This window comes from Chelonoidis abingdonii, chromosome 1, assembly GCF_003597395.2.
Source record: "Chelonoidis abingdonii isolate Lonesome George chromosome 1, CheloAbing_2.0, whole genome shotgun sequence".
NCBI classification, from domain to species: domain Eukaryota; kingdom Metazoa; phylum Chordata; order Testudines; family Testudinidae; genus Chelonoidis; species Chelonoidis abingdonii.
In genome coordinates, this window is record NC_133769.1 from 133,413,155 (window position 1) to 133,431,176 (window position 18,022).

The window sequence follows — 18,022 nt, forward strand, 5'->3', positions numbered from 1 at the left end:
GCATCAACGCTCCATCTAGTCATCCGGGGGGTGCTAAACTGGTATTTTGATAGGTCGGTCAAGGACAGCATGCCAGTTTCCAGGAAGCCATATTCAGTCTTCCCCCATATTCACAAACCATCTTGCCCACTTCCTCCATGCTTGGTCCTAGATTACTCGGATGTTGGGTCTTAAGCACTGTGGAAATGGGACATAGCCTCTAATTTCTTTATATTCCTTCTTCACAGTCCCTCTTCAGAGATTACTCTCATGAGGAGCTCCTTCTCCAGGAGGTTCATTTTCTCTTTCGAGTAGGAGCAGTTTTATTCCTGTTGTTTCCTCATTGTGAAAGCAAAGGCGTCTCAGACTAATAAATTTTACATGGTCCCCCTAGCTTCCATCATTCCCTCCTTGAAGAGTGGTATGCTGCCCTCAATATAAAAAACACCTACTTTCATGAGACAATTTATCAAGGTCACAGAAAATGTCAGATTCGTAGTGAGGCACTCTTAGTACCAGTTCACTGAGCAGTCTTTCAGCCTGTCAGCAACTCCTCGGGCTTTCATAAAGTGCATGATGCTGGTACCTATGTGCTAGAAGTAAAAGTCTATTCTTACATGGACAATTGGCTAGTCAGAAGTGAGTCCGGGGCTCAGGTACTGTCCAATGTAGCTCTCATCCGGTCAACTTTTCAAAGCTCTGGGTGTGCTGATCAGCATAAAGAAATCTGTCCTTTCTCCAGTTCAGAGGATGGAGTTTATAGGAGCAGTTCTGGATTCTGCTCAAGCCAGGGCGTTCCTTCTGGACACAAGGTTCCAAACAATTTGATCTCTTGCTGCAGATCTCAAGGCTCATCCTATCACAACAGTGCAAATCTATGTAAGGTTCCTGGGGCATATGGCCTCATGCATATACATAATCCATCATGCCAGGTTGCATCTCAGGACTGTGGCATGTAACCTGTGATTTGAAGCTGCTTCTCCTACCAGATAACTGGAGGATACCTAATATGACACCAATTTTTTAAAAAGACTCGAGAGCTAAGTTCCCTCTAAGCTGTGTGGCTGCGAAGCAGCCTATGAAGCATCATCCAGGCACTCAGGGCTGTGGCTGGGAGAGATGCCTCTTCCCCAGCCCCAGACCTGCTGTGGTGGCCCAGCCCAGCCTGGAACTCCACTTATGCTGTGGCCCAGCGGCCACAGTTCTGGTTCCTCTCTGAATACTCCTCTGTGCTCCTATGGGCCCACCAGCCCCAGGACTTCTCTCTGTTCCACCCCTGCACTCCTCTCAGCCAGTTGGCTGAGGTCTCCTCTCCGCATCTGCTGGCTGCCTGTGGGGGTTAGGGAGGTAGAAAAGAGCCCAGATTTGCTGTTGCTCCTCCGGGCTGCTGGTGAGGGGTGGTCTGCTTTGTGCTCCCCTGGGGTCTAGAGCCCGAAATGGCAGACTGTCACTGGCCGGCCTGGACTGCGGACAGACCTGCCATGGACCATGGGAGAGAAGCGGCCCTCCCCTGGCCCCTGCCCCCAGACCTGCAGAGGATGGAGAAGAGGCACCCCAGCCCAGCCCTGGACCTGACGCGGCCGGAGGAGAGGTGCCTCAACCCTGGAGCTGCCATGGTGGGGAGAGGTGCCTCTCCCCGAAGACAGACTATGTGCCGCTGCAGAGAGAGAGAGAGAGCTGGGGAGGGGGAGTCCTCTCTCTCTCTCTCTCTCCTTGCCATAGCCCTGGAGCAATCTGCACCCCAAACCCCTCACCCCAGCCCACACCCCCACAGAGTCATCACCACCTGCACCCCAGCTGTGAGCTGCCTTCCACACTCCAAACCCGTCAGTCCCATCCCTGCCACATGAATTTTATGTGCACCAATATGGAGGTTGCATCACACATCACCTCCATATTGGTGCACATAACTAAATTCTTTCCGCACACGTGTAGAAAAAATTAGCGGGAACACTGCTCCAAGGCGATCCTTGCAATTACCTGTGAGTAAGCCTAACTTCAGTACCAAGCAAATCGGCCCTAGATATTTGAAGAGCTTTCGTGTTCTAGACAGGACTAAAGTTCCATTAGTTAACCCAATTATTCATGGCTATTGCAGTCAGGGTGAAAGGTCTCACAGTCTCTTCACAAATATTTTTATTGTGGATAGCTTCCAGTATTCATGTATGTTCTGATTTGGCTGGCATTTCTCTATTGAGCAAAATAAAAGCATATTCTACAGGTTTGCAAGAGGCCTCACTGTCATTTTTTGTGCAAGTCCTTATCCAGGACAGTGGTAGAGCAGCAGTCTGGACTTCGGTGCACACTTTCCAATCCCATTATGCCATCACTCAGGACTCTAGAGACTATGCTAAAGTTGGACAAGTTGTATTCCAGTCTGTGTATGCATAAGCACCAGTCCCCCCTCCTACTTTACAGCTTGAGTCAGAGTGGAGTTCCCATGTGCAATCACTCAAAAAATGCTTACTAACCTTCTGTAACTGTTCTTCAACATGTGTTGCACATGTCCATTCCACAACCTGCCCTCCTACCCATCTGCATTGGAGTTGTCAGGCAAAAAGGAACAGAGCGGGCTGTGAAGCAGCTGGGTGACTGTGGTATGCAACAACAGAGGGCTTTTCACCTGCCCCAACAGGTGCCACTAAAGGGAAAATTTCCTATGACTGTGTGCAGGGTGTGCACATGCTAAGCGTGGAATGGACATATGTAACACATCTTGAAGAACAGTTACAGAAGGATTAGTAACGTTTATTTTCCCCAATCCCTTATGTTAGATACAGAAGAGTGAAATGCTTTTTGTTAAAATAACTTTCACCATTTCTAGTCTGTGACTTAGGTTAATGCTTGAAATTTAGCATGGACTTAGTCTGGCCCGATTAATGCCTTTATTTAGAGTTATGATCAATTTTTAAAAAAACAACAACTTCTGAACGTGTTCACTTGGCGTGTTTTAAGCAAAAATTAATCCCAATGCCTATTGTGAGATTACTATGGAGTCCCTCTAAATTCCTGCTCAAACAAGATATGATTGACTACATTGAGGTTGCTCTAACAGGTGGCATTAGACACAATTTGTAAAATTGACCGTTACTGAAGCACGAAAGATCGCGATTATCTAGCTAAAATTGGTTAGATCACTGCAGTGTTGTGTTGTGCCACATTCTAAAGAATTGTAAATTCTTGATGATTTTTTTTAACTTGTACAAATAACCTTTTCTGTTGTAAAAGGTTGTAATTATTACAGTATAGGTGCTTGCCCTGTTATAAGCTTTGCAGAACAGATGTTATGTGGCAAAGTAGCGAGTTAAGGTTGGAAAGTGTCAGTTGAAAACGATTTCAATATTAAAAGCTAAAAACAGGCAATTAGGGTAGGCTACACTTGGAATTTCAAAGCGCTGCCTCGCGCTGCAGCCGCTTAAAAGTTATGAGGCGTGGTCGGAGCCGGCCACAGCGGCTTGGCGAGATGCTCTCTCAGCATCTGCATGTAAACGATGTTCCTCTTCGCGGGTGTAGCGTGCAGTGCTGGGAGCCGGCGCTCAGCAGCTGCCCGCACCTGATTACACTGAGGCTTTACAGGCTGGATATCTTGCCAGTGCTCGGGGGGGTTTTTTTCAACATCCCCTGAGCGCGGATAGTTGCAGCGCTGTATTTTCTAAAGTGCCAGTGTAGCCATACCCGTCTAAGATTCTCTCTGGTTGTAAGAGGAGAAGCAATACTAAGAAAGCTAAGTCTCGCTTTAACAAGCTAAAGTTGTTTCAAAATCAAAGTTAAGAGTGTCCGCTTTACTTTTGAAGATGTATTCAGTTATATGTTATATCCCTGCCTTCTCTATATAAGCAGACCTGGTCTTGGTCATCATTGAAGTGAATGCTCACTGACGTATGAATCTACTTTGTCTGATCTTAGCTTGCTCCTGATCGAACAGGTTCAGATCCTGTGGGTGCAATGTCCACACTAACTGTCCAGCGATTGGCAGGTAGGTGATCGATCTATCAGGTTAATCGATTGTATCGCGTCCAGTAATGAGACATGATAAGGGCTGATCCCCAGAATTGAACCTTCACATGGACATCTTTGCAACATCCACCAGAATGAGCATGAGGTTCGGAAGCAGTACTTGGTAGCAGCGATGGCGAGAGCGGCGGCGAAGGGGAGTCATGAAAAGAGACTTCCGCACGCTGTGAGGACGGGAGAGATGTTCGAATAGAGACGTAGATGTCGGACTTCAAGTCTATCTGCTATCTCTCCATAGTCTGAAGTCTGGCATATCTTAGTACAGACTCGAATCGCATGTAGCCTGATCAGGTGTAGTTACATGCTCAGGCTTGTTGCTCAGTGAAGAATGAAATATACTTGACTGTATGTCCTGCGATCATCGTATTGTTGCAACTATGCAGGTTGTGCAAGGCGTCATGCCAAGTAAATATATTCGACTAGTATTATGACTGTATGTAACTTGCGCGCATTCTTCACATAGATTTCCTAAATATGCAAGAATCCTGCTACACTTGTAATAGCTGAACCGTCTTTTGATGCGATATCTCTTATTAGCTCACATATAATGACATGGAATGCTCGCAGAATTAGAGTAGACCCATGGAAAATGACTGGCACTCATACAACCCAATAAGAATATTCACCTATGACATCTTCCTGCGGTGTATTACCTTTATTACTATGGGAATGTCTTCATGGCGCTCTCTGTACGTGTTTGCTTATTTGTTTTTTAATATCCTGATATGATTCTCGTTTAGATAGCTTGTGTATAGGAATATCCTTATACCGAGCTAACTGACTTAATTTCCTGATTTTTCGACAAGTTGTTTGCCTCTTACCCTTTAATCACTCGAATCTTGATTACAGCAATTTTGAAACTGCCAGGACAAGCATACACACCACACGTCTCGACTGGTTTAGAGCATGGTGGTAGTAACTCCTCTATGTACCTGTGACTGCTGCCAGATACTCCGTATATCCTCTAGGGCCTTAGAATATTTGTGCGTGATAGTTAGATCAGATTTAAATATGATCAGTCTCCACAGAGATGATCTTATGTTTGAGCCAAGCATGGAGTATGATTCTTCAACACTTAAGAAAACCTCCTAGTATTTTCTACCATACGTTAGGATCAGCAATGAATGGTGATAATCTTGTCAAATATACTCTGTTTCTATCTTTAATCTACTATACGTCTCTTTCCGATAGGAAATACTCCGTGAAGAACATAGATGATTTGATACATACATTTCTTCAAAGTTTGTATATCTTCCAAATTACTGTTTCTTTTTAATTACTTACTTCTTTCAGTAGGATCCGTGACATCAAATGGTCCCACCACCACACTGGTTGAGAAAAAGGCTTCAGGCACAAAAGTTAATGGTGACAGTCAACAATCTTCATCTTCTGGTTACACTCAAAATAAAATGTGCAGCTCTAGTGTTTATCACAAACAGTTAGCAGCTCTAAACTGTTCTGTGCGTGACTGGATAGTAAAGCATGTAAACACAAATCCACTCTGTGATCTGACACCCATATTTAGAGACTATGAGAAATATTTAGCAAGCATTGAACAACATCATGGAAGCAGTAGTGATAGTGGCTCTGAAAATGAAAGCAACAAAACAACTGGAACTCAGTCTGTTCCTACGTTTGGGACTTCGAAACTTCAGCAAGGATCAACGTTTTTGTTTAACAGCAACAAAACTGAGGATGAATCAGACAAGAAAACTGAATCTACATCGGAAAAGAACAGGGAATCGCCATTAGGAGTTGCATCAAATGTCTCATTTAACTTTGGCAAGAATGTTGATAGTTCTGTTTTGGGTTCACTTGGTTCTGGCACACTAACTAGTTTTTCATTCTCCCCTGGGAATTCGGGTGTATTTGGAAAAGATGCAAAGCAGGGAAAGTCTGTCTCCACGCTTTCCACCAGGGTATTGGAAGCTCAGACAGAAAGTGGAAGTAGTGAGGATAAAGGTAAATATTGATTTTTGATAAATTGAACTTTTACTAATGATAGGCTTTGAATGTTGGGGCTTAACTTAATATTCCAAGGCTTCTTCGTAGTGAGCTATTAAGCTTAACAAGGGCTTGTATAGGTTTATTCCCCGTTTTGCTCTTATTTTCAATACTGAACAATTGCAGAACTTTGTCTCTAATCTTGAATTTCTCAGTCTTGCTGTCATGACAGTAAGAAACTATAAATTTTAGTTGGATTTGTACATTTTAATAGCATCTTTTCAGTGTTACATAAGCAATTTATTTGCCTATGTAAGTATTGAAATTGATAGACTTGTGTTCATCCAAAATTTCAACCAAATTCATAATCCAGACCCTGTGTTGATTTATTCTAATACGTCAGACTAGTATATGCCTAAATTGCACATTTCTCCCTGCAATGTGATAAGTATAATCACCGATGAAACTTATTTACATTGTAATCTCTATCTTATATTAAACCAAATGTAACTTTAACCTGGAACCTGCATATCTAATTAAAGGGACTGTAAACCACTCCACCGCACCCCACCCCGTTCTTAAAGGAAGGATCCCTTTTATCTGTTTTAAATACTGCTCCACAAAATTATAAATGACTCACAAACAGAATGTGGTCCATTATGTCAATTTTATAATAGTGCTGAATTTTAGATAGCACTGTCAAATGCTGATTAAATTATTATGCAAAAGTGTTATTTTATGTGTGAAGTTGGCAATTGGAGTACTCTTGGTTCCCTATACCCTACTTATTCTGGAACAAAATGACTGATTAGTACTGTGAAAATATTTTATAAATGTTTCTGTTATAACCCCTGTCCACCATGGCTATCTTTTGAGGTTTAATATAGGAGCTGGAACTCTATTTGCTTGTACACACCATTTTAGTCTATGCTTATATGAAAGTTACATAATCTAGGACTTCAGGTTTTTAAAGTGAGGAGTGGGAGGTAGCTTCCCTTGCAAGTGTGGTGGGGAAAGGCCCTCAAACTTCAGTTTTTGTGGAATGTAAACTTTTGAACAAAACTAAGTTTCTGATCTTTCTGAATGTGAACCACGTGTGCAGTGGTACATTAAAGCCTTCAAGTCTTCAGGCAGTTTCAGCCCCACTGCAGCACTCAATAGCTTTGTCAAGCAGCTGCAGAATGAAATGAATAAAATTCTGGTCAGTTTCACTGCTACTGTTCATAAGTATTTAGGGACCAGTAAAACTACCAATGCTCTTGTAAGTTTCCTTCTGCTACTGCTTAAAAAAGTTGTGAGTAGCAGCAGAGGCAGGCACAGCATCCTGGTAGAATTCCTAGAAAGTGTTGAAGGGGGTGGAAAGAGGCTGAGCTCTTACCCATTTTTAAGCTGTCGTCTCTTGATATCATTGGTGTAGCTTTCCTCCCCCTAGAATACTTTTCAAGCCCTCCATATAACCTGGGGGTTTTTTGGGGGAGGAGAGGGGGGAAACTACTCATCAGTCTCTCTTTACTTTATAACTAAGTCTCCCAACCAAAAACATCCTGTTCTTGTTTTTTGTTTTTTTTCAAATCAACCTTATAATTAACTAGCTGCTATTCAAACTTCCAAAAATGTAATTAGGATCATTCTGAACTTCATATTCATTTAGCTGGTGTAGCTATTAAAACACTAGACTTACTGACCACAGAAGGTTTCTTATAGTTGCCTTACCTCCAAGACACAAATCAATTTAAAATATTTTTTGGCAATCTTGAGACTGTATATGTGCACTCTAAATATGTATGTTTGTGTATTATCAATAATACAGTGTGAAGAAAATATTTTTTTTAAGTGGTATCTGCACTACGTTGTTCTGGGTTGTATTAAACCATTCCTTTGTTTCAGGAGGAGATGAAGAGGAAGAGCCACCAAAAACAGTTGTTAATGAGGTAAAAGAAGATGATGCCTTCTACTCGAAGAAGTGAGTGGTCATTTTTAATGTTTACAAGCTATAGTGGATAAAAATCATAACTTTTTTTTTAAAAAAAAATTGAAGTCGCTGTTTTTATTTACATTTTGCAAGTTCTGTACTTTCTTCCTATTCTACAGTCCTAAATTGCTGAAATTGATGTTTGTACTTCTTTTAGTTTCTTAATTGTTAATCTTCAGATTTTACATAGTTTTTTTTTTTTCTGTGAAGTTTCATCTGAGCTCATCTATGTGGAATGTCTAGGTCCTCATTAACATCCTTATTGTGAGAACAACACATGTTCAAACAGAATTGATAAGCAAAAGTTTGTGCTCTGTTTGCAACCAACACCACATTCTGATATTGCAGTTCCACAGCTCAAGAAAGCTGAAACACTTTGACCAGCTATACTCTATCAGGTTTTGCAATTTGAAGTTGGAGACTTGTTTTCCTCACTTAGGTGCTTTTGAAAATCCTTCCCAGAGGTGACTGGGCATAGGAGTGTAAAATTAGACTTGTTTGTGAAAATTTGGGTCTGTATATGAAATAATTCACAATATTTAAGGTATTTTAAGTCTAACTTTTCATTGTTAATACGGAACCAAATTTGCTTTGAATTCAGACTTCAAGCCTATTAAAAGAAGTGTTTTAATTAAAATACAGTTTTAGTGCCTGATGCTCCAAACACTTACGTACATGCTTAACTTTAAGCATGTGTGTCGTCCCATTGACATAAAAGGAACTGTTCATGTGAGTGAAGTATGTACCATATTAAATCTTTGCAGGACGGGGCTGTAAATTTTAAATACTTTGAAGCAAGGTTTACAAAGTACACTAGATCTTGTTTTAGGATAACGGGTTCTACGTTTTAATTTACTATATTGCAAATGCTGGGATTTTGACTTTAACCGTTAATATTTTCAAGTTCAGCTCTCCCATTTTTGAAATCTTTGCTTTGTGGTCCTACTAAAATCTATTCTTACGCTTTAACTTGCGATTGCATCGTGTGTGATGCTGACTGTTTTTCCCCAGTTTTGCAGTAAAATTAGCGTTTCAAACAATGGTCAAGAGTTTTATGTATTAAAATCTTTATTGTTTAACTGCTTTTCTCAGGTCTTTTTTTATATACTATATGGTCATTTGGCTTTCACTTCACATACCATAACTTGGTGTCCTTGTTTGAAACTACAGTATCTTGCATATTTTATTTCATTTTGTTGAGAAGATGATCGGCTATCACAGCTGTTTACCGAATGGGACTTTGGTAGCTCTTTCTTGCCAAGTTTTCAGTGGCCTTGTCTATCCTACAGGGAAAATTCTATCTAAGCTGCACAATTGGAGTTAACATGAATAGCGTAACTCAAATTGACATAGCTTAGATCTGCTTACCTCGGGGTCCACACTACGCAATGTTGATGAGAGACATTCTCCCATCGACTCCCCCTACTCTTGTCTACCCAGTTGAATAGAGGAGTTGACAGGAGAGTGATCTGCAGTCGATTTAGCGGGTCTTCACTAGACCCACTAAATCAACTGCTGATGCATCAGTCCCCTGGTAAGTGTAGACAAGCCCAGTATCTTCATAAAACTTCTGAGACTATTCAAATTTTCCACAGCCTTATTTTCCATAAAGTTTTAACTTAAAATGCTTTCAGTCTTTTGTTAAAAGGGTCAAAATGTCACACCTTTTTTTGAGACTATTTCAAACGTAGCTGAGTCAACAATTTAAAGCCCAAATGACACATTTTCTTCCTGAAACTACATTAACATGGACAGTTTACCCATCCTATAGGATCTATCATCTGGGTAGTTGCAGTAAGAACCTAAATAATGTATTTTGTTGTGGTCTTGGAGACTGGACATGTGTAGGGTTTTTTTTTTTTTAATATTCTCTAATTGTCAGGTTTAAATTATTAAAAAGACTTTAACTGTAGATCAAATTCTCCATTATGTATTATCTGGGAGATTTTAAAAATTTGTTTATATATCAGTACATACTGTCTGACTTGTTTTATAGGTGCAAACTGTTCTACAAAAAAGATAATGAATTTAAAGAAAAGGGTGTAGGAACGCTGCATTTAAAACCTGCAGGAAATGAAAAAACTCAACTGCTGGTACGAGCAGACACCAATTTAGGTATGTAACTTTCTTCTGAGTCTGTCTTGCTGGTCCTGATAATGCTCTATAGTGAAATCTACATTGGTGCTCTTTTCTAAAGGATCCAATGCTTTCAGTATAACTAACTGATCGTATCTCTTATTTGAGTACTTATACATATTGAGCACACAAATGTATGCATTTTTTAAAAATACATACACTTGTGTGCTCAATATGTATAAGTACTCATAAGAGATAAGATCAGTTCAGAGCAACTGGACCTGCTTTCCCCTTCATGGTCCACTAAACGCTCACCCTTGGCTTCCAGCTCCTCAGCCTTCACCTCTTAGGTAGAGACCTGCATGTGTCGTCGTCTTGACCGGCTGCACAGTTCTCCCTGCCTACACTGTGATATTCCCAGCAAGCCAGATTGCTTAAGCAAGCCAGCGTCTGCATTTTGCTTCCGCTTTGAAGGCTATGAATGGCAGTAATTGCCAGCCATTATAAGTAACAACACAGCCCTTTGTAAACTAGCACATTTATTCGTAAGGTGAAAGCATTACAGAGAAAACATTAGCATGTATGTATTTGTTATTTTTAATAAGTTTTTACCAGAGATTACGTCCCAACTGCAACAGAGTCTCCACTAGGAGTCAGTCCTTCAGGCCCTACTCAGGATTTTTGTATGGCTTATAAGTCTGTAACAGCCTTAGCTCAGAACTAGCACACCAGTGAATGGATTAGTTTGTCCATTATAAGGCTTAGGTCTTTGATCTTGAGACCCTGGGAACAGCTAATCAGCAGATAATGGTCTTATCCTCAGAGCACAGCTCAAAAGTTTGGGTTTTTGCATAACTGAAGGGAGGGAATTTGCATTCAGCTCCCCCTAGAGATTCCTCAGGCAAACAACTTGATGCTGTCCCCAAAATCCATTCCTGTCTGGTATATTGTTCAATACAGAAAAACATAACACTTCTTTCAAGTTCATATCACATTCTAGGGTTCACATCATATTTCTCTCCCAGAGAGGTTACCTATGATCTTGGACTACCACAATATATAAATCATTCATTTAATACAATACACTGACAAAGATGTTTAAACTTAATTCAATAAGGTTTTCCCGAGATGTGGCAGGAAATTGCCATATAATGTCTCAGTGATTCTGATATAAATGGTGACTACTAGGGCACTAGGAAGAGGTAGAAATCCGGACTTTTGCATCTGGGATGGGGAATAGGCTTGTTATTGGGTGGTCTTCTATATTAAAATCTGAATTAGATTGTACACTAGAAATTCCATGCATGTAGGGTGCTGCTGAGCTCTGGTGCATGAAAAACCTCTAAGATGTAATTGGTATGGTACAATGGAAGACTGAATTCCTCCCCTCCCCCAATACTACTATAGTTTTGTGAATTATTTCCTAGGTTTATGAAAACATTTTTTGTTTGTTTATGCATATTGCTGAGTTTAAATTTGAAACTATTCTAATACAACACTAACTTTGAATGTGATTTTTTTTTAAATCACTTAGTAGTTTAATATGTTAACTTACACCTGAGTTATAAATAACAGTGATACTCTATTTCCATCATATGTTGTATGAACGAACAGTGGTAACCATAAAAAATTATATTCTACTACTACATGTTCAGTCCTATATTAACAGCTCCTGTATATTTAGTGCATTTTTTTCTACTGCTTAAGGACTCTGCTTGATGTCTTGGAATAGCAGTTGCTATGTTTTTAGTTTATATAGACGTAATGTGGACACTCGGATTTCGGTTTGTGTTGCATATCCTCATTTAGCTGAGGTTTAAATTGGTCATAGGGACACTTCACTCTCCTAAAAACAAAATCCCACATGCGCTCTTCACCCTAATACTGTTCCTCCAGCTTCTCTTATTTTTGCTGTTCTCTCACTTTTTTGGAGGGAAGGTTTCACATTTCTTTCCTTCCTGTGAACTACAAATCACTGAAATTTTACCTCTGGATAAGAAGTGGGATGTAGGCCCCTGGTGCCTTATGGATGCTCTGTTGGTAAGCCAAATATTTTATAAAACAAAGATCAACACACCCCAGTCTCTACTGGCAGAAGAACAGAGGCCTAACCTTGGACCTAAACTTGTCTAATACTGTCAGTTGGTCAGTACTTCCACTTGAGGCCTTTCTGGCAGTGGCAGAGTGAATCTGATGAAGTACCCATGAATTTCATCTCTTCTGGGTCACTAGTGAAGCATCGTTTTAGAAATAGCAGAGGAATAGATATTATTTGGGAAACAAAATTCCTTTGTCTCCTCCCCACAAGAGCATCTCCAGCAGCTGTAGTAGATCACATCTACAAGCTTTGCCACTTGCACACAAATGGCTAGTCAGAATGAAATGGACCATACCAATTTGCTGTTGCTTCCCCAAGGAATCCTAAAATAAAAGCATACCTACAACCCTTACTGGTGGGAGAATCCCTTGAATATAAATGGGGGAAGGGAGTATCCCTCATTCCATACTAAAGCTTAAATTCCTCCTCTGTGAGCTTACCAATATGTACATTTTCTTATAGTAACAATTTGTTTAACCTAATGTTTTTTTCTTACAAATGCAGGTAACATACTATTGAATGTGTTGGTTCCGCCCAAGATGCCATGCACAAGAACGGGAAAAAACAACGTTCTTATAGTCTGTGTTCCCAATCCACCAATTGATGAGAAGAATTCCACTGTCCCTATCACTATGTTAATAAGAGTGAAAACAAGTGAGGATGCAGATGAGTTGCACAAAATTTTACTGGAGAAAAAGGAGGCCTAAAAATATTGCAGTCAAATGCTCTGAGAAATTACTGCTAAACTGCTGCTACTCATTTCTTTTTAACTGCTTAACTCTCTACTCTGACATTCTAAGAACTGTTACAGGAATTCTGAAAAGCTTTTGTGAGGAAAAACAAAAATGGCTAATAAAAGCTTTAACTGAACACAAGAGTCCATCTGTCCTCCATCCTTTTTTGGAATATCTAATGTTTGAACCATATTTGGATAAAATTTGTACATTTAAATTAAAGTGAGTGCTGGATGGACTGAAATCAAAGTACAGAATGTTGTACCACATGTTTTTCACAGGCTTTACGGTGAAGTGCAGCAACCTCCTGTTTTTGAAAGAGGAGGCGGCTAAATTGTTTAATTCTTGAAACTGTTTCTAGACCGAATAGATTGATTTTGTATTTAAAAAAAAAAAAAAAGCATCTGCTAGCTTCTGGTAAGGGATCTAATCTTTCGAACTGTCACCTGAATAATCATGTATCTGAATAACAATGCTTCTGTAGATTCTTTTCAACTTAAGAAATTTGATGTACTGTTGGGATTCAGAGACTGCATTTGTGGTTCCTCAAAGCAAATGATTTGCTTACATTATTCCTGTTGACTTTAATGTTGCTCTGCTGCAAACAATTCAGTTTTGTTGTGCTTACTGCTGCAGCAAGGTAATGGTGTGCAATAGTATCCACGGACAACTGGAAGACTATTTGCTCTCAACCCACAACCAGACTGGCCCTATAATTGGTATTCTTGTTGACAGAACTAGAGGCCAAGGGAGGAGACTCAATACTTTCTCTCCTAGAAGTATTCTTCCCTACTCTCTCCAGGTTATGGTTGAGACACATCAACAGCAGAAACAGTTTGGTGGAGGAAACTGGGCAAGGCAGATACATGCCCTATCTGTTAATAAAATGTACTAAGCGTGTCTCATGAGCATCAAATTAAGTTTTAAAAAATATCTTTGTGCTGTAAATGTTTCCTGACGTGGCCAAGAGTCTGTGTGTAAACTTGGGTACTATACTATTAAATATTTCTTTGTGATGTGATAAAGCAGCAGAATACTACCTGCTGGCATCAAATATAGCAGTAGGGTTGGCTGCAGTGTTCTATCTTTTGGACTACTGAAACGTCTTAAAGTGTGAGTAAAATATTTAGTGTTAACCTGGAAGGAAGCTCGGATGCTGTATAGACATACCCATTTTAAATGTAAATTGTTGCCTTTTTTGCATTTGGTTTTGTATTTAGCCACTAAAGTGTGTGTGTGTGTGGTTAGTTTCCTCAATTTTTTCAAATGTCATGCTGGTACATAGCTCAGAAGTCAGAACTTAAATGTTTGCATGTTAATTCTGTGAGTGAAAATCATAATGTGTACAAGTTTTTACAGGCTCAGGTTGAAGGGCCAAGGGCTGAAATAATTTTGAATTTGTTTTTAGAAAACAGTATCTTAATAAATAAATTTTCAGTGAAGAAATTGTTTTGTAGGCTGCCAGTCACCGCACATGGAGGGGGAATAATCTTTTGTGATGAGCAGATCGCTCATTATGCACCTCACACTTTAAGAGCAATTGTGTATTAGTTGGTGAGAGGTATTGTGCTTGGTACTTGTTTACTTCCTCATGTGCAAAGATGTGTAGTAATGTACTTTCCATCAATTGCAATATGGACCAATAAATAAGATGCACAGAAATTCATTAGGAGAGGCAAATGTAACTAACTTTCCATGTGCCCCTTGCACAGCCATCCTGAGTGATATTTGCCTTTGAAATGAGTGAAATCTGGGACTTTGTATGTGCATGTTTTGGCTTGCTCTTGAAGCTGGGTTGGCTAAGTAGAAGAGGCCAAAGAATGGTCCTGCTGTAACTGTGATTACAAGAGCTGTTTAAAACATTGTTTACATTGTGATTGTATGTTTGAGGGTAGGTGTTGAGGACAGGAAGGAGAATGGGACAGATGCTACTTAATGAAAATCTAATATGCTGGAAACTTGTACCCCACAATGCCCAAGCTGGCAAATGCACACATTTTCTATTGTAGTTTGGGAAACAATGAGTAAAGGAGGTGTTTATTCTTTAGCTACGCATGTATTGGTATCAGTAAATGGCATGGAGAATCACATGGGAGAGATGGGAATAGGCAAGTGTATACTCACTCACATCTTTACATTAGGTTACCCTATAAAGTCTCCCTTAAAAAGGAAAGTATATGTATGAAATGTCTTAGGTCTAATATTAAAAACAGTGTTTTTCATTTAAGATCGTAATCCTACAGTTTTTATTACAACAGATCTTTGCTGTTAACACTTTAAAACAAAATTAAACAGGGAAAAGTGATAGAGATTTGACCGGTGTAAAATTGATCGGTCTAATTAAAAGTTCTATGTATCTTGACTTCAGTTATTTGAATTGTGAGATGGGGAGAACTTAAATATTTACTTGTGTTCAATTGTACAGCACAAATTATTTTGCTCCGAGTTATAAAAACGAATGTTTTGGCACTATGGTTTGATTTTTGTCGTTCATAGGGCACTTTCGGAGGGAGACACCTAAAAAGTAGATTCTGGGATTAGTCTACAGATGTCAAAATCTGGGGATTTTATTATTTGCTTGCATGAAAATTTAACTAGAAATTAAGCTCTAAAAACTTAAAGCAAATATAAAAATAGTTTGTTAGAAAATTACCATTAGGGTGTCTGTCATATGCTACTTAATTATAAAAGATTGTCTTATTTAGAATTCTAATTCAATAAATAATTTTTGTGTCTTGCCTTGTAGATAGAGCATGGCTGTCTTCTTTCCAGAAGTATGGGGAATAAACAGGAAGAACTAGAAATATGAGTGAATAATCACAACTGTGATATAGTTGGCATCACAGACTTGGTGGAATAATACACATTACTGGAATATTTAGTATAAAAGGGTACAGCTTGCTCAGGAAAGACAAGTAGGGGGAAAGGGAGGAGGTTGTTTCCTTATATATCAAAGATGTATACCCTTGAGGTTGAGATGGAAATAGAAAAGACTTGTTGAAAATGTCTGGGTAAGGATAAAAGAGGTAAAACAACCAAGAGTGATGTCATGGTAGGGGTCTACTATAGACTTCCTAACAAGGAAGAAGGTGGATAAGGGTTTTTGATGGTGGACTTCCCAAATGTCTGTTGGGGAAAATAATACATGCCCTATCTGTTAATAAAATGGCACAGATTTTCCAACAAGTTGGGCACAACAAGTTCCACAGATTTTCCAACAAGCTGGGCACAGATTATCCAACAAGTTCTTGGAATGCACTGGAAACAGTCTTTTGTTTCAGAAGGTTGAGAAAGCAGCTAGGAGAGACTTCTAGAGTTGATTTTTGAGAAATAGGACCTGGCTGAGAACTTGGAAGTGGAAGATAGCTTGGGTCAAAGTGATCATGAAATAAGAGTTTAAGATTCTAATGAGCTGAAGGGAAAACAGCAAAATAAAGATAATGGATTTCAAGAAGGCAAACTTCAGCCAACTAAGGGAATTTGTAGGTAAGATGCCATGGGAAATAAGTCTAAGAGGAAAAACAGTTCAAGAGAGTTGTCTCTGAAAAACTACCATTAAGGGTACAAGTCCATATTATTCCACTGCATAGAAAGTATGGCAAGAGACGATGCTTGCTAGCTTAACCAGGAGATCTTCAATGATCTGAAACTCAGTGTCCTACAAAAAGTGGAAACTGAGTCAAGTTATGAAGGATAACCATAAAATAACCCAAAAGCCATGTAGGGACAAAATTAGAAAAGCCAAGGCACAAAATGAGATTAAACTAGCTCAAGACATAAAGGGTAACAAGAAAACATTCTACAATACATTAGAAGCAAGAGGAAGACCAAGGACAGAGTAGACTTGCTTCTCAATGAGAGGGGAAAGGCAATAACAGAAAATGTGGTAAGAGAAGTGTTAAATGCCTTTGTTTTCACCAAAAAGATATACCATATCTCAGCAGTAGATATGGTATATCTTGACTTTAATAAGGCTTCTGATACTGTCTTGCATGACCTCAAACTAGGGAAGTATAGCCTATGTGCAGCTACTGTAAGGTGGATGCTAACTGGATGGAAAACTGTTCCAGAGAGTAGTTATCAGAGTTTCACCTTAAAGCTGGAAGGGCATAATGTGTGGGGCTTTGCAGGGGATCAGTCCTCGGTCAGATTCTGTTCAATATGATACACGATTTAGATAATGGTATGGAGAGAGTGCTTAAAATTTGTGGACAATACCAAGATGGGAGTGGTTGCAAGTGTTTTGGAGGATAGGATTAAAATTCAAAATGATCTGGAGAAATGGTCTGAAGTAAAAAGGATACAATTCGATAAAAAATGCAAAGTATTCCACTTCAGAAGGAACAATCAGTTGCACGTGTACAAAATGAGAAATGACTAGGAAGGAGTATTGCGGGAAGGGATCTGAGGTTTACAGAAGAACACAAGCTGAGTCAGAGTAACACTGTTGCCAAAAAAAAAAATAAAAAAATTAACATTTTGCTATGTATCACCACCAGTTTTGTAAGTGAGATAAGAAGTAATTATTCCACTTTACTCTGTACTGATAAGGCCTCAACTGGCCTATTGTGGCCAGTTCTGGGTGCCACATTGCAGGAAAGATGTGGACAATAGGAGAAAGTCCACTGCAGAGCAACAAAAATGATTAAAGGACTAGAAAACATGACCTACAAGGAAAGATGGGGGGAGGGGGGGGAATGGGTTTATGGAGAAAGAAGACTGAGTAAAGACATAAGTTTTCAAATGCATAAAAGGTGGTTACAAGGAGAAGAGTGGAAACATTGTTCTCTTTAACCTCTGAGGATGGGATAAGAAGCAATGGACGTGCATGGGAACAAGAGAGATTTAGGTTAGACATTAGGAAAATCTTCCTAACTGTTGGGTAGTTAAGCACTGGAACAAATTGCTTTGGGAGGTTCTGCCATCTTTGTCATTGAAGAACAGGTTAGCACACTTGTTAGGAATGGACTAGTTATTAGGTACTCCTGCCTTGAGCAGAGGGAATGGGGCTAGATGACCTATTCAGGTCTCTTCTAGCCTTACACTTCTTTGATTCAATTTTGTGACATTAAGCACCAGCTATTTGTTGCACATTTGTGCAAGGGAGTTCTTCCCAATCTGTTACAAATGATCTGTTTCATTGTTACAGCTGCAGACTTTGTTTTTTCAAATCTTTACAGGTTTAATGTTGTTGCGCTCTAATTT

At 39.5% G+C, this 18,022-nt stretch overlaps 1 protein-coding gene across 5 annotated transcripts in view; it reads left to right on the plus strand.

Annotated features, from left to right (window-relative positions):
• The window catches only part of NUP50 (nucleoporin 50), a 34,451-nt gene extending 16,946 nt beyond the window's left edge, over nt 1–17,505 (plus strand). For 2 of the 5 annotated variants that reach the window (XM_032804780.2, XM_032804781.2), the window contains exons 5-8: nt 5,287–5,955; nt 7,825–7,900; nt 9,906–10,024; nt 12,588–12,958. In XM_032804780.2, coding sequence (XP_032660671.1) covers nt 5,287–5,955; nt 7,825–7,900; nt 9,906–10,024; nt 12,588–12,790 — 1,067 coding nt within the window. In that variant the 3' untranslated portion in view covers nt 12,791–12,958. Of the gene's footprint in view, nt 1–5,286; nt 5,956–7,824; nt 7,901–9,905; nt 10,025–12,587 lie in introns of all 5 variants that reach the window. The other 3 variants (XM_032804782.2, XM_032804777.2, XM_032804783.2) reach the window with 3 other exon arrangements.
• The last annotated feature ends 517 nt before the right edge of the window (nt 17,506–18,022 follow it).